A 13,176-nucleotide genomic window follows, 5' to 3' on the forward strand; every position below is an offset into this window, starting at 1 on the left:
GCCCAGGCTGGTCTCGAACCCATGAGCTCAGGCAATCCTCTTACCTCAGCCTCCCAAAGTACTGGGATTATAGGCGTGAGCCACCATGCCCGGCTTTTTTATTTCTTTTGTAGAGACCAGTTCTTGCTATGTTGCCCAGGCTGGTCTTGAACTTCTGGACTCAAGTGATCCTCCCACCTCCCAAAATGCTTGGATTATAGGTGTGAGCCACTGTGCCCCAAGTGGCAAACTTTTTCTGTAATAGGCCACTTAGTAAATAATTTAGTCTTTATGGACCACCTTCAGTCTCTGTCACATATTCTTTTTTTTGAGTCTCACTCTGTCCCCCAGGTTGGAGTGCAGTGGCATGCTCACAGTCACCGCAGCCTCGACCTGCTGAACTCAGGAGAGGAGAGCCTTCCACCTCAGCCTTCCAAGTAGCTGGAACTACAGGTGTGTGCCACCACCACACCCAGCTAATTTTTTGATTTATTGTAGAGACGAGGTCTTGCCAAGTTGCCCGGGCTGGTCTTGAACCCCTGGACTCAGGCAATTCTCTTGCCTCGACCTCCCAAAGTGCTGAGATTACAGGCTTGAGCTACCGCACCCAGCTTCTTTTTTTTTTTTTTTAATATAATCTTTTATGGAAGCACAAACTATTCTTAGCTCATGGGCCACACAAAAATAGGCCACAGACCAGACCTGGCCTAGGGGTCACAGTTTGTCAGCCTCTGCTGTACTTCGATGGAACATGTCCATGCACCTCTACTATGTCCTGTGCTTACAAAGGAACTAGGGGCCAGGCTCGGTGGCTCAGCCTGTAATCCCGCACTTTGGGAGGCCAAGGTGAGTGAATCGCCTGAGCTCGCTGGTTCGAGACCTGCCTGGGCAACTTGGTGAGACCTCATCTCTACAATAAAATAAATTTTTAAAAAATTAGCTGGGCGTGATAGCGCGCACCTGTAGTTCCAGCTACTTGGAAGACTGAGGCAGAAGGATCGCTGGAGCCCAGCAGGGCGAGGCTGCGATGGCCAGGAGCGTGCCACTGTACTCCAGTCTGGGTGACAGAGTGAGACTCCAACTCAAAGAAAAAAAACAAAGGAACCATGGGAAGGACAAAGGAGCACAGGCCCAAGTCTACCCAGGAGGCTCTTACTATTCCACAGCTGAAGATGTCCACCCGCTTTGTCAGCTGCCCCACCCTGATGAAATCTTCCGGCAAGTATGCGGCTGAGGCCTGGAAGAGGTGGGTCTTCATCATAGTGTATTTTGACCTTTTGTTGAGAGGATACAGGTGAGCCATCGGGTGAGCCAGCTTGGGGGTGAGATCTTGGTCCAGCAAAACATTTGAGCTGTGGAGAAGAAAGCAGAGAGAACCTTCTCATTTTGAGCTGGATAGTAAGAGCTACCATGAAGATCCTTTGGAAAAACAACTCAGCAGTGAGCAGTGTAAACCCCTGTGAGTTAGGGTCACTGAAGACCCTCACCATGAAGTTTCTTTTTTTTCCTTTTTTTGACTAGAAAATATAGTTTATTTAGAAAATAAATTAGATAAAGAGAGAGAATGAGAGAGAGAGAGAGAGGATTCACCTCTCCAAGATAGAGAGTGGGCCAGAGCTTAGGAAACATGGCCACATCAGAGTCTAGTAAAGCAATGGCCCCACCATGGAGTTTCTAAGCCAGCCCAGAACTGGAAAGAGAGAGTATTGGGAGTCCACTCCCTCCAGCATATGACGAGGGAGTTAAGAACTAGTCTTGCTGCCCCAGGAATGCAGCCAGGGGCACAGCATCCCCAATCTCCACAGGTGTCACCCTGATCAGCCTCAGCTTGTCTACCTCATAGGACGTGCTGACTCGGTCCTTTTCAAAATTGTTCCAGCCCCAGCTCTGGCTTGGCTGACTCAAGTCTGAACGCCAGCATCCTCTGTGACTAAACCTGCCCAGATAGTGGGAAGTAACAACAGCAATCAAAATATCCTTTAACCTAGTCGTCTAACCCATGGGAGTTGACTCTAAGAAAATGCTCCAAAGGAGGAAAAAAGTCAAATTACAAAAACACTCAGCAGAACAAACCCCAAGAAACAGTTTGTTAAGAAGCAGACACGAACTCCAATATTCACTATTAAGAATGGCTAAGCAAATTATGGGTGACTCCCATAATGAAAGAGTAAGAAGTCACTAGAGGTCGGACTCGGTGGCTCAGCCTGTAATCCCAGCACTTTGGGAGGCCGAGGCAAGTGGATTGCCTCAGCCCGTAGGTTCAAGACCCGCCTGGGCAACTTGGCAAGACCTTGTCTCTACAACAAATCAAAAATTAGCCAGGTGTGGTAGTGCACACCTGTAGTTCCAGGTACTTGAAAGGCTGAGGTGGAAGGATTGCGGGAGCCCAGCAGGTCGAGGTTGAGGTGGCCGGGAGCGTGCCACTGCACTCCAGTCTGGGCGACAGAGTGAGACTCCAACTCAAAAATAAAAAGAAGTCACTAAAAAACATGACGGTGGGTGTCCAATGTGGGAAAATGTTCTCCAGGTTTAAATGAAGGGGGATAAAACCCAGAATATGAGTTGGTAACCAGGTAACCATACTACCCTAGGGGTAAGGATTTATGTGGGCAGAACTGAAAAAAGAAACAAAAAACAGAAGCCAGCTGACAAGTTGGTGAGGGCTTCTACCCTTACATTTCCTTGCTTGCTATTATAATTGCTGGTACAATCAAATAAGAATCAGAGAAGAGGAAAGAGGAAAGAGGTTCCACATGGCAAATAGAGAGAGAACTCTGGGGAAATATGAGTCCTATGGCTGTGGGGCCAGTTCTGCCAGATCTTCTGGTCTTTTCTGAATCTCTCCCCATGCTACTAGTCCCCAGCCAGGGACTTCTCCCTCTTGTAAGCATGGCATTGAGATGCTGGGGTGCAGCCTATCCTGTAGGAAGTCTCACTGATAAGCCCCTCGCACCAATAGGTAGGTACACAAGCAGGGCCAGGTCTCCAAGAAAACCGACAGAAGCAGCTTCAAATCCCAGCGGGTTGGCAGTTGTGGACCCAAGCTCAAGGACAAGGTCCTGCTAGCTACTGAATACACCATGAAATGTACCTGGGTGTGCAGGCTTGTTGGGAAACAACAGCTCAAAAACACACGTGGTGACAGGTGGGCAATTCTTGCTGAGAGCCATGGGAGACAGAGCACCACCCAGAAACATTGATTTCTGAGGGCATAACAAAGAAAAAGAAGATACCCAAGGGAGAGGAGCTAGAGAGAGAAAAACAAAGAGAACAGAGAGAGGAAGGTGACCCAGGAGCAGGCCTCATCCTTGCCGCCCAGGCCTGCGGCCGGGCCCAGACAGCTCTCACCTCTTGATGTTGCCATGGATAATCTCCAGGCTGTGCAGGTGCTTGACGGCATGAAGCAGCCCTGAGCAGATGCTCACGCGCTGCGGCCAGGGGAGGGGGTCAGAGCCACCCTAAGAGAAAGAAAAGGAGGAAGGGAAATAGTCACGTTGTGCCTTTTTAAAGTCCTGCTGGCAGGATCTTGGGCTCCAGTGTCTCCCTCCACCCTTCATGTTCTCTGCAGGAGGGCTCAGTCAGCATGATTTCCTGACATCGTATTATGGGGTTTGTTGTTGTTGTTTGTTTTGAATCGAAGTCTCACTCTATCACCCAGGCTGGAGCAGGTTGAGGCGGCAGTGACTGTGAGCATGCCACTGCACTCCAGCCTGGGAGACATAGTGAAACTCCAACTCAAAAAAAAAAGAAGAAAAACGGAGGAAAGCTTTAGCGATGGCAAAGCCTGAAGAAGACAAGAGTGTGAAACCCTTATCACAGTAACTTGCACACAGTGAGAGCTCAGAAAAGCTAACAATCATAAGTATACTGTGAATAACTGCTTTGTCTGGTCCTTGTCAAGGAAAGCAATAATTCTGTTATGAAATAACTCTTTACCCTATTTGAGGAGTTTATAAGCAGGAAGTCTTTTTTTTTAGAGTTGGAGTCTCACTGTGTTGCCCAGGCTGGAGTGCAGTGACACATTCACAGCCACTGCAGCCTTGACCTGCTGGGCCCAGGTGATCCTTCTGCCTCAGCCTTCCAAGTAGCTGGAACCACAGGCATGTGTCACCATACCTGGCTAATTTTTTTATTTATTGTAGAGAAAAGGTCTCATTATGTTGCTCAGGCTGGTATCGAACCCCTGAGCTCAGGCAATCCTCTTGCCTCTGCCTCCCAAAGTGCTGGGATTAAAGACTTGAGCCACCATGCTCAGCTTTGGAAGCCTATTTTTAAAACTGTAATTTTCGCCTGGGCACAGTGGTTCACACCTGTAATCCCAATACTTTGGGAGGCAGAGGCAAGAGAATTGCCTGAGCCCAGGGGTTTAAGACCAGCCTAGGAAAAGTGGCAGGATCTCGTCTTTATAATAAATTTAAAAATTGGTCAGACATAGTGGCACAGGCCCATAGTTCCAGCTACTTGGAAGACTGAGGTAGAAGGATCACCTGAACCTAGCAGGTCGAGGCTGTGGTAGCCGTAACCATGCCACTGCACTCTAGCATGGGCAATACAGTGAGACTCCAACTAAAAAAAAAATTGCAATTTGTAATAGGTTTTACATTACTGATATAATATTCTAAAGGCACAAAGGGCATATAGTAAAAGTTTCCCTTCTATCCTGTACCCCAACTACCTAGTTCTTCTTCCCAGAGGCAGCCAGAGCACCAGTTTCTTGTGTATCTTTCCAGAGATATTCCATAAGTACACAAGCAAATGGGCATATATTGAAATGACATTTTTTTTTTTTGAGTTGGAGTCTCACTCTGTTGCCCAGACTGGAGTGCAGTGGCCACTCCCAGCCGCTGCAGCCTCAGCCTGCTGGGCTCTGGCGATCCTTCTGCCTCAGCCTTCCAAGTAGCCAGAATTACAGGTGCACGCTACCACGTCCGGTTGATTTTTTTATTTTATTGTAGAGATGAGGTCTTGTCTGCCCAGACGGGTCTCGAACCCGCGGGCTCAGGCAATCCACTCACCTCAGCCTCCCAAAGGCGTGGGATTACAGGCTGAGCCACCGAGCCCGGCTTTGAAATGACATTTTATGATGAAAATTCGCTTCTGCTTTTCCATAATCTTTACCTCTGAATTCTTTTTCTTCTCCTACTGCATCAGATAACACCTCCAGAACAATGATGAACAAAAAATAAGTACTGTGGGATGCTTCTGTCTTGCTCTTGACTTGAATGATATGCTTCTTGTCAACTAATTTTTTATAGGTTTTTCCAGATTGCATCTATCCTGGCCCAACTTCTCTCCTTGAAGCCCTCCCTGTCTCACTAGATGGCTTCTCTCCTCTGGACTCCTATAAGTCTTTAAAACCCTTGATTTCCTAACTGGGTGCTGCCTGGTCCTATTCTCTGACCATGACCCACTCCCTTACCTGAACCTGGAGTCTGTCCTGTAAAGAACCATTTGCCATGTAGGGGTAGATCAAGCTGTGAAACTGTCTTCCGGCACAGAAACCCAGCACTGGTAAGACATTGGGGTGACAGCATCTGAAATCAGGTATCAACACAGGGGTAAGTAAGAAGTCAGACAGTAAAGAACGATAGAACACTGATCTACTTCCTCACCTCCCACCACTCCTCTGCCCTCTCTAGCCCCAAGGCCACCAGTCTCCTCCTAAGTACCACTCTGATCCCTAAGGGTCCGGGCACCAGGGTAGAAAGATGAAAATCGGCTAGGTATGATGGCTCATGCCTATAATCCCAGCACTTTGGGAGGCAGAGGTGAGAGGATTGCCTGAGTCCATGGGTTCGAGACCAGTCTGGGCAATTTGGCGAAACCTCGTCTCTACAGTCAATCAAAAAATTAGCTGGGCATGGTGGCACATGCCTGTGGTTCTAGCTACTTGGAAGGCTGAGGTAGAGGGATCGCCTGAGTCTAATAGGTCAAGGTTGCGGTGACATGGCCATGAGCATGCCACTGCACTCCAGCCTGGGTGACAGTAAGACTGCTACTCAAAATAAAATAAAATATTTTTTAAAAAGAAAGAAAGAAAACCGCCTGCCTTCCAGAAACTTGAAGTCTAGTGCTCCTTACCTGCTTTACTGCTCGCAGCACATGACACCTCAACCAGCCCAACTCCAGAAACAGAGGCTTAGGGGTTAAGGAACTTAGCCTCACCCCAAGTTTGTGACTTATGCCCAAAGTCAGAAGCTAGCAAGCTGTGAAGCCAGGACCAGATCCCAGGTCTGTTTGACTCCAGGACTGGGGCTCATCCCCAAAATCCTCTTCCACTGAATTCCGAGTCAACATTCCCTCCAGTTCTCCTCCTATGCCTCTGACTCCTCTTTCTTGGCCTTTTTCACTAAGCTCCCCCTCCTTGCCTTCCCCCTCTATGCCAGCTGGGTTTCTCAACTTGTTTCAAATGCTGACCCTCCAGGTCCCTCCCACTGTAATGAGGAACACTCCCAGACCTCTCATCTCCAGCCCCATCCGAAATACCACACCTTAATGTCTAAAGGCATCCCCATGCTCAGGTGAACAACATCCAGATGCAACAAGTCCTAAACCTGCTTCTCCACCTATATTATTATCTGTCAAAAGGCACCACCCAGTTTCCCATAAGCTTCCTTACCTCCTGTACCTAATTAGTCACCATTCACTGCCATAGAGAGCTTTCAAAATGTCTCCTACATTCTACTCTCCTCTGCCTTAAGTCAGACTGATCCAATCTCTGCAGGACTACTGTAAATGACCTCCTGCCTGATATTTCTGCCCGCATCCCCCCCCCAGTTTTTTTAGAGTTGGGGTCTTGCTCTATTGCCCAGGCTGGAGTGCAATGGCATGATCATAGCTCACTGAAGCCTCAAACTCCTGCACTCAAGCAATCTTCCCACTTGAGCTTCCCAAGTGAGTAGCTAGGACTACAGGCGCACACCACCACATCCAGCTAATTTTTCAAATTTTTTATAGAGATGGGGAGTCTCACTATGTTGCCCAGGTTTGTCTTGAGCTCCTGGCCTCAAGTGATCCTCCCGCTTCAGCTTCCCAAAGTGATGAGATTACAGGCATGAGCACTGCACCTGGCCTCAACCATTTAAAAATGTAAAAACTGTTCTTAGTGCTCAGGTTGCACAAACTCAGGCTGACCAAAACGAGCCTGTGGGTCCTCATTTGCTAAGCCTTGCTCTAGAGGGCTATGATTTTAAGACAGATTCACCCTTAATGTTGGAATCAGTAAGTCTCTGTCTCTCTCAAAAATTGGGATCAAAACACATTTCTTCCCCTATAGAAGGAAGGAGGTGGAGTGAGCCAAGCTTCCTTTATAATTCCAGTCTATGCAAAGAATTGCTATGTAGAGAAAGCATGGATTCTGGAGCCAGACCATACAGGTCCAAATTCCAGCTCTGCCACTTACTAGCTGTGTGACCCTGGATGAAGACACTTAACCTCTCTGCCTCAATTACCCATCTGTAAAACTCTGTGATGATAGTAATTACATTATAGAGTTCTTGTGAGGAGATGACTTTGTATATAATAACATGCCTGGCACCTGGGAAGCACTATACAAGCATTCCCTATTATTATTATTATTATTTTATTTTTTTTATTTTTTTTAAGCTGGAGTCTCACTCTGTCGCCCAGGCTGGAGTACACTGGCATGCTCAGGGCCACCACAGCTTCGACCTGTTGGGCTCAGGTGATCCTTCTGCCTCAGCCTTCCAAGTAGCTGGAACTACAGGCACACCACCATGCCCAGCTAATTTTTTGATTTATTGTAGAGATGAGGTCTCATTAAGTTGCCTGAGCTGGTCTCGAACCCATGGGTTCAGGCAATCCTCTCATCTTGGCCTCCCAAAGTGCTGGGATTATAAGTATGAGCCACATTATTATTAAACCAAGTATTGTCCAAAGGGGAGGCTTACCTGAGACAAATTTGTATCTCAGCCTGGAAGAATCTTTCGACTGATCCTGGACTTGAGTAGGCTGTCTGTGGAGAAAGACATGGGAATGTGAAGATCCAGCCTCACCTGTGCAGCCTCCACCCTCACTAGAAACCACGAAGTGCTTGCCTCTCTCAGCTTCTTGAACACAATCAGCTTCCCATGCCTTTGTCCTCTGTAGACGTCAGCAAAGACTCCCTCGCTGATTTTGTAGTTTTGATTGAAGTCATCGGTTGCCTGGACCACGTCCACCTCACTCCAGAAAAGGCTGTCGCCTGCCAAGCTCAAAAGTTTCTCCTGCTTAGGAATGGAGGTGCTAAAATCCTAGGAATTCAGAGGAGAGAGAGGAGATTACTACAAAAGCTCATTTTCCCTGCCACCTCGGGGGACCTTGGAACCCCAGAACTGACAGGGTGGAGGGGATTGTCTTATTCAGTGGGGGAGTTATAAAAATGGCATGGATAGGCCCAAGCTCAAATCCCAGCTGTGCCTCTAACTTGTGCTGTGAACTTGGTGCTACTTAACTTCTCTGAGCCTCAATTTCCTCATCAGCAAAAATGAAGGTAATAATACTATGCTGGAGGGTAATTTTGAAGATTAATTAAGATGTATTTCTGGCATGCAGTTGGTGTTTTGTTTTTTTTTTCAGTTTGTAGAGGTAAGCACTAAGGGGTTAAAAGAGCTGAAGTGAAATCACACCGCTGATCAATGGCTAAATCGGTGCCCTTGGTCTGACACACTATATATGCTGGGCCTCCGGATTCCTGGGAAGTAGGCTACAGGTTCATATAACCAAACAGGCTTCAGAGCTTGTAAACAGAGCTTCAGAGTCCAGCCTGGGCAACTTGGTGTGACCTCATCTCCACAATAAATCAAAAAATTAAGCTGGGCTCATTGGCTCAGCCTGTAATCCCGCGCCTTTGGGAGGCTGAGGTGAGTGGATTGCCTGAACCTGAGGGTTCGAAACCCGCCTGGGCAGGCGAGACCTCATCTCTACGATAAATCAAAAAATTAGCTGGGCGTGGTAGCGCTCGCCTGTAGTTCCAGCTACTTGGAAGGCTGAGGTGGAAGGATCACCGGAGCCCAGCAGGTCAAGGCTGCGGTGGCCGGGAGTGGCCACTGCACTCCAGTCTGGGTGACAGAGTAAGACTCCAACCCAGAAAAAATAATTAGCCAGGCATGGTGGCACGTGCCTGTAGTTCCAGTTACTTGGAAGGCTGAGGTGGAAGGATCGTCGGAGACCAGCAGGTTGAGGATACAGTGGCTGGGAGTGTGCCACTGCCTTCCAGCCTGAGTGACAGAGTAAGACTCCAACTCAAAAGAAAAAAAAAAAGAAAACTGGGGGTAGGAGAGGATCACTCATAATCCCAATATCCACTTAAATGCTATGAAATGTAGTGTATTTCCTGACAATTAGATATAATAGTTTTGATTTCTGGTGTGTTTTCACTTAACAGTCTATAATGATCATTCTCCCAAGTTATTAAATCATCTTTGAAAATCATTAATTATTCAAAACAAGGCCAGGTGCAGTAGTTCATGCCTGTAATCCCAGCACTTTGAGAGGCCGAAGTGGGAGGATTGCTTGAGACCAGGAGTTCGAAACCAGGCTGGTCAAAATAACAAGACCTCAACTCTACAAAAAAAACAGAAAATTAGTCAGATGTGGTGTCACACACCTATAGGCCCATGAAATTTTTTTTTTTTTTTTTTTGCATTGAAGTCTCACTCTGTCACCCAGGCTGGGGTGCATTCACACACTCACGGCTACCGCAGCCTCAACCATCTGGGCTCAGGTAATCCTATCGTCTCAGCCTTCCAAGTAGCTGGAACTACAGGCACATGCCATCATGCCTGGCTAACTTTGTGATTTATTGTAGAGATGAGGTCTTTCCAAGTTGTCCAGGCTGGTCTACCATGGGTTCAGGCAATCCTCTCACCTCGCCCTCCGAAAGTGCTGGTATTATAGGTGTCAGTCAGCACCTGGCTTATTTTCTACTGATTTTTAAATAAATGAAAATGTTTTCATGGCTCCTGAAGGTGTTGGGAGCCAAAGATACTTTGTGTCCAGCGTCTAGGGGAGAAGCCAGCTTTGCATGGGTGTGGTAAATGAAACTCTTCTATGTGCCAAGCATTTTGGCTCATGCCTGGAGTCCCAGCTACTTGGGAAGCTGAGACAAGAGGATCACTTAAGACCAGGAGTTGGAGGCTGCAGTGAGCTATGATTGTAACATTGCACTCCAGCGTGGATGATAGAGCAAGACTTGGTCTCTTTAAAAAACTATAAATAGCCGGGCTCGGTGGCTCAGCCTGTAATCCTGCACCTTTGGGAGACTGAGGTGAGTGGATTGCCTGAGTCCGCAGGTTCGAGACCCGCCTGGGCAGCGAGACCTCATCTCTACAATAAATAAAAAAATCAGCCGGGCGTGGTGGCGCATGCCTGTAATTCCGGCTACTTGGAAGGCTGAGGCGGAAGGATCACCGGAGCCCAGCAGGTCGAGGCTGTGGTGGCCAAGAGCGGCCACTGCACTCCAGTCTGGGCGACAGAGTGAAACTCCAACTCAAAACAAAACAAAACAAAACAAACTATAAATAGGTTGGGCACAGTGGCTTATGCCTGTAATCCCAGCACTTCGGGAGGCCAAGGCAAGAGGATTACGTAAGCCCAGGAGTTCAAAACCAGCCTGGGAAATTTGGTGAGATCTTATCTCTGTAATAAATCAAAAAATTATCTGGGTATGGTGGCATACGCCTGTAGTTCCAGCTACTTGGAAAGCTAAGGCAGAAGGATCACCTGAACCCAGCAGGTCGAGGCTGCGGTGGCCATGAGCGTGACACTTCACTCTAGCCTGGGTCACAGAGTGAGACTCCTACTCAAAAGAAAAAAGAAAAAAAACTATAAATGAATAAATGAAGCTCTTTCATGAAGGGGATTCTCTCTTAAGCAGGATTTTTTGTTTTGTTTTGTTTTTAAGTCAGGGTCTCACTCTGTTGCCCAGGCTGGAGTGCAGTGGCATGATCATGGCTCACCATAGCCTTGACCTCCTGGCTTCAGGTGATCCTTCTGCCTCAGCCTCCCAAGAAGCTGGGACTACCTTGTGCCACCATGTCCGGCTAATTTTTTTTTTCTTTTTCTTTTGCAGAGATGAGGTCTGACTATGTTACCCAGGCTAGTCTTGAACTCATGGGCTCAAGCAATCCTCCTACCTCAGCCTCCCAAAGTGCTGAGCTTATAGGCATGAGCCACAACGCCCAGCCAGAAATTTCATATCCCCACACTGGAGGATATGGCCTGGGGATGGAAGCAGAGGCGTGGATTTACCTTTGAATCAGATGAAGCAGGGAGGTCAGTTTTTAAGGAATTAGGGTCATCTTCTTCAGAAGGAGGCAGGAGAAAGGCCTGATGATGGGCTCCGGCTGGAGCAGATCCTAGAAAGGAGTGACTGTGGGTCAGAATGTGGCCTGGGGGGAGAAGGCGGGAGGGACTCCTGGGCTAGTCCCCATACCATACGGGTCTCCCATTCACTCCCCCAAACACTTGTTGCTGCCATTTCCTGACACCCTTCAAGGACCGGTCAGCACACTCCTCAAGTGTCCTCATTTAAGGTTTGTGACAACTCTACAACGCAGGTCCGATTTATCATACCATTTGACAGGCGGAGACACGGAGGCACTGAGGCAAAACCACTGCCCAGGACCATCCAGCCAGTAGGCGGCAGAACCAAGATTGAAATGGAAACTCGGCCAGGTGGGGTGGCTCACACCTGTAATCCCTGCACTTCGGGAGGTGGAGGCAAGAGGACTGCCTGAGTCCAAGGGTTCAAGACCAGCCTGGGCAACTTGGTGAGACCTCATCTCTACAATAAATCAAAAAATCAGCCAGGCATGGTGGTGCACACTTGTAGTTCCAGCTACTTGGAAGGCTGAGGCAGAAGGAGTGCCTGAGCCCAGCAGGCCCAGGCTGCGGTGGCCATGAGCATGCCACTGCACTCCAGCCTGGGTGACAGAGTGACTCTGACTCAAAAAAAAAGAAATGAAAACTTACCTGACTTCTAGCCCCTACACTATCCAACCTCCCACTCAAAGAGCAGTGAAGGACACACAAGTAAGCAGGCTACCGAGTCTGCCTTCCAGAAACCTCCACCACTGCAGGGATGGCAATAACCATCTTCCAAAGATACATCCCAAGGGACAGCGAGGGCAGGTAGGAGAGGCCACAGCAGGTTGGGAGACACAGGGATGTTTCACAGAACAAGCAGCATTCAACTTGGACTTGAAAGATGGAAGCGTTTTCAACATGTGGATATGAGGTGGAGGGATCAGGGCAGCGGAAGGGCCCAAGGCGGCAGTAAGTTAACTACCAAGCACATTAATCAGCAAGTATTTACATCATGCCAGACATTGTCCTAAATGTTTTACATGTGTTACTTCATCTAATCTTCACAACAGTCCTAGGAGATATGGCATCATTATACCATGACTAGTTCCTCTTTGCAGATGGTGAAAGGAGGCACAGATAGCCGGGCTCGGTGGCTCAGACTGTAATCCTGCGCCTTTGGGAGGCTGAGGTGAGTGGTTTGCCTGAGCCCATGGGTTCGAGACCCGCCTGGGCAGTGAGACCTCATCTCTATAATAAAATCAAAAAATCAGCCAGGCATGGTAGTGCATGCCTGTAATTCCGGCTACTTGGAAGGCTGAGGCGGAAGGATCGCCGGAGCCCAGCAAGCGAAGCTGCGGTGGCCGGGAGCGGCCACTGCACTCCAGTGTGGGCGACAGAGTGAGACTCCAACTCAAAAAAAAAAAAGAAAAGCAGTTTAGGGTCAGGTAAATGTCAGGTTAAAGAGGGTACAATTTCTTCACTAGACACTGCATGAAGATTAATCTCAAGACTCACTAGACAGTCTAGGGGCTACAGGCACAGGCTGGAGTGAGACAGGCCACAGTAGTTGGTCCACACAGGAGGAGGACTTGGCCAGAGGCCTCGATGCCATCATCTAGAAATACCCAGGGGGCTCCATGGCAGGGACGGCTTCTGAATAACTGGGAACCTGGCCTTGAGCCCAGGGTTGCTAAACATATCTACCTGATTCAGGTGTTTCTCTGATGTTCAATAACCAGAAAGGGGTGACTGATCTGGAACTTCTTTGTTGTTTTTTTTTTCGAGTTGGAGTCTCACTCTGTCGCCCAGACTGGAGTGCAGTGGCCGCTCCCAACCACCGCAGCCTCGACCTACTGGGCTCCGGCGATCCTTCTGCCTCAGCCTTCCAAG

At 48.3% G+C, this 13,176-nt stretch overlaps 1 protein-coding gene across 1 annotated transcript in view; it reads right to left on the reverse strand.

Moving 5' to 3' along the window:
* IRAK2 (interleukin 1 receptor associated kinase 2) overlaps positions 1-13,176 on the reverse strand; it is a 78,731-nt gene that overhangs the window by 23,500 nt on the left and 42,055 nt on the right. Inside the window, exons 4-9 of the mRNA XM_008059649.1 lie at positions 11,230-11,336; positions 8,037-8,231; positions 7,890-7,954; positions 5,399-5,513; positions 3,328-3,437; positions 1,136-1,331 (exon numbers count right to left, since the gene is read on the reverse strand). Of these exons, the coding sequence (XP_008057840.1) occupies positions 1,136-1,331; positions 3,328-3,437; positions 5,399-5,513; positions 7,890-7,954; positions 8,037-8,231; positions 11,230-11,336 (788 nt within the window). The remainder of the gene's footprint in view (positions 1-1,135; positions 1,332-3,327; positions 3,438-5,398; positions 5,514-7,889; positions 7,955-8,036; positions 8,232-11,229; positions 11,337-13,176) is intronic.

This window comes from Carlito syrichta, unplaced genomic scaffold (assembly GCF_000164805.1).
Source record: "Carlito syrichta isolate Samal-C Ts95f unplaced genomic scaffold, Tarsius_syrichta-2.0.1 Scaffold304318, whole genome shotgun sequence".
NCBI classification, from domain to species: domain Eukaryota; kingdom Metazoa; phylum Chordata; class Mammalia; order Primates; family Tarsiidae; genus Carlito; species Carlito syrichta.